This window comes from Penaeus japonicus, unplaced genomic scaffold (genome assembly GCF_977035675.1).
Source record: "Penaeus japonicus unplaced genomic scaffold, GWHDUDI00000001_assembly GWHDUDI00000034, whole genome shotgun sequence".
In the NCBI taxonomy this organism is placed as follows: Eukaryota; Metazoa; Arthropoda; class Malacostraca; order Decapoda; family Penaeidae; genus Penaeus; species Penaeus japonicus.
In genome coordinates this window covers 1,645,442-1,647,941 of record NW_028234436.1, presented here as the reverse complement: position 1 = coordinate 1,647,941, position 2,500 = coordinate 1,645,442, and the positions used below count along the sequence as shown (strand labels likewise).

The window sequence follows — 2,500 nt, the reverse complement described above, 5'->3', positions numbered from 1 at the left end:
ATAAAAGAGACCACACCTATAAACCTAGAACAATTCCTATATCAACAAGCATTAATACATAAATAAACAAAACATTTATTAGTTGAACAACCAAGACAAAAAAGTCACACCTGGAGATACAGTCGCTGGTGACAGTGTTGCCAGCGTTCGAGAAGAGAGGAACCCCTGAGACGCCTCTGACTGTGGTTCTGGTAACCTTTTCGAAGGTCTCTGTCCCGCTGCACTGGCCTGCGGACAAAGCTTTTTTTTTAGGGTTATCTGGTAATACTTATTGTAGGACGCTTTAAGGGGTGTCAGTGTGAGTGTGTGTGTGTGTGTGTGTGTGTGTGTGTGTGTGTGTGTGTGTGTGTGTGTTTGTGTGTGTGTGTGTGTGTGTGTGTGTGTGAGTGTGTGTGTGCGTATGCAGGTTGATAAATAGATATGATAGACAGAGAAATAGATAGATAAATAGATAGGGAGATTTGCATGTCTGTGCGTGTGTATAAAAGAAATAAAAATAATAATGATGATGTTATGGCAATGCTGATAATGATTGCAACAATCAGAATAAGAATAATATTGACGGAATAATAATATTGATAATAATACTGATAAATATAACAATTAATATCATAATAATACAAGTAATGATAATAATAATGATAATGATGGCAATAAAAAAGATAATAATGATAATGATATACTGATTATAGTAATGACAATGAAATAAATGATAATAGTGATAGAAATGATTTATAGTATGGATAATGATACTGATAGTAGTAGTAATAATGATAATAAAAAAAACTGTAATTCCACCTTACCTGACACCATAAAAACGAGCTGGGCGAAGACTAAACACTGTAGTATGGTGTAGGAAAAAGTTCTCTCCTGTCCTGCCATTCTGAAATTAATAGAGAAAAAAAGAAAAGGTCATTTTCGTGTGATATAAAAGGATAATTCATTGAGGAGAAGAATGTGCTAAATCTGATCATATTCGAGGAATTTACATATATTTATTTCTTTTTACTTTTTTCTCCGTTTTTACCGTCGTCTTTCTTCCCTACTTATTTGTATTCTCCTTTCCGAATAAAGAAAATATGTTGCTTTACGGTCTCTTACTCTTTCTGTTGCTAAATATAGTAAGTAAAAATTGTTACACGGTGCAATGTCACACTGCTCTTGTTGCTTTCCTACGACCTGATTGGCAGGAAGATAGCTTACAATGAGGCCGATGTTGCCTCAATTCCAGGCTAGTAGTTCTACCGCCCTTCCTCTCAAAAAAAAAATAAATAAATAAATAAAAAAAATAAATAAATAAAAATAAATAAATAAAAAACGGTAAAAGCTCGCACTAAGAAGTAAATAAGCTTTCTGACAAAATGTTATGGTGCTTTGAAAGTTACAAACTGTGTCATGCCTTGTGTCTTATGGAAGTGCTTGAATGCTCAGCTTCAGAAAAGTAGCAATAGCTCTATTAACAGTCAATCGGCTTCGTTATCCACGCCATGTATATGTCCGCGTCTGTTTTATTTTTATTTTTCTCCTTCTCTTTTTTTCTTTTCTTTTGAATATCTGTACTACTTCCAAGCCCTCTGTTACTCGCCGTTACCCTCAACGTTACTCCGACTCCGTTACTTCTGCTCCGTCGCCACGTCGCGTCTTCCAGCGCCAGCGTCCGTCCGCCCGCCCGCCCGCCCGCGCGCGAACGGTCGTGCGTTGAGGCGCCAGGGCGGCTTCGACCGGTTCGGCGGGGGGACTTTTGGCATGTCTTTTGGTTCTTCCTTTCGATCTATCTGTCCCTGTCGTCTGTCTGTCTGTCTGTCTGTCTATCTATCTATCTATCTATCTATGCCAACACACACACACACACACACACACACATAAACATATATACTATCAGTCAGAAAAGGTGTCTAACAGCGCATTCTGAGAGCATCAAATATCCATTATTTGTTCTTTATACTATTATAAAGATTTACCAGACACCTTGTATACACTGAAGGGGCGGACGGACGTAACTGGAACAGCCGAGAAAACAGCACTGGAATAGCCGAGGTCGCACGCCTAGCAATCCCGAAGTATCAATATTGAAAGAGCCGAAGGAAAACCATTCTAAGTGCCAAGGGGGCACCATAGATAGGGGCCGTGGGGGTCACCATGGCGGAAAAGGCACCATAGGAAAGGCTAAGGGGCAAGGGGCACCCCTGAGGGGCCGTGCGGCACCGCTAATGGGCTGTGCTCAGGGCATCAGCTGGGCTTAATCAGGTCCTCCAATAGGCGAAAGGAGTACCTCACTCCCTCGCTCAGATGACAAGTTAAAACGATTTATCTCCCGCTGAGACTCAAACAAGTGCAAGAGAGAGAGAGAGAGAGAGAGGGGGGGGGAGGGAGAGAGAGAGAGAGAGAGAGAGAGAGAGAGAGAGAGAGAGAGAGGAGAGGGGGGAGAGAGAGAGAGGAGAGAGAGAGAGGAGAGGAGAGGGGGGGGAGAGAGGGAGGAGAGAGAGAGGAGAGAGAGAGA

General features: G+C 41.4%; 1 protein-coding gene across 1 annotated transcript in view; it reads right to left on the bottom strand.

Moving 5' to 3' along the window:
• LOC122252361 (uncharacterized) overlaps window positions 1-2,500 on the bottom strand; it is a 117,092-nt gene that overhangs the window by 9,623 nt on the left and 104,969 nt on the right. Inside the window, exons 3-4 of the mRNA XM_086531048.1 lie at window positions 804-883; window positions 111-228 (exon numbers count right to left, since the gene is read on the bottom strand). Coding sequence (XP_086387174.1) covers window positions 111-228; window positions 804-882 — 197 coding nt within the window. The 5' untranslated portion in view covers window position 883. The remainder of the gene's footprint in view (window positions 1-110; window positions 229-803; window positions 884-2,500) is intronic.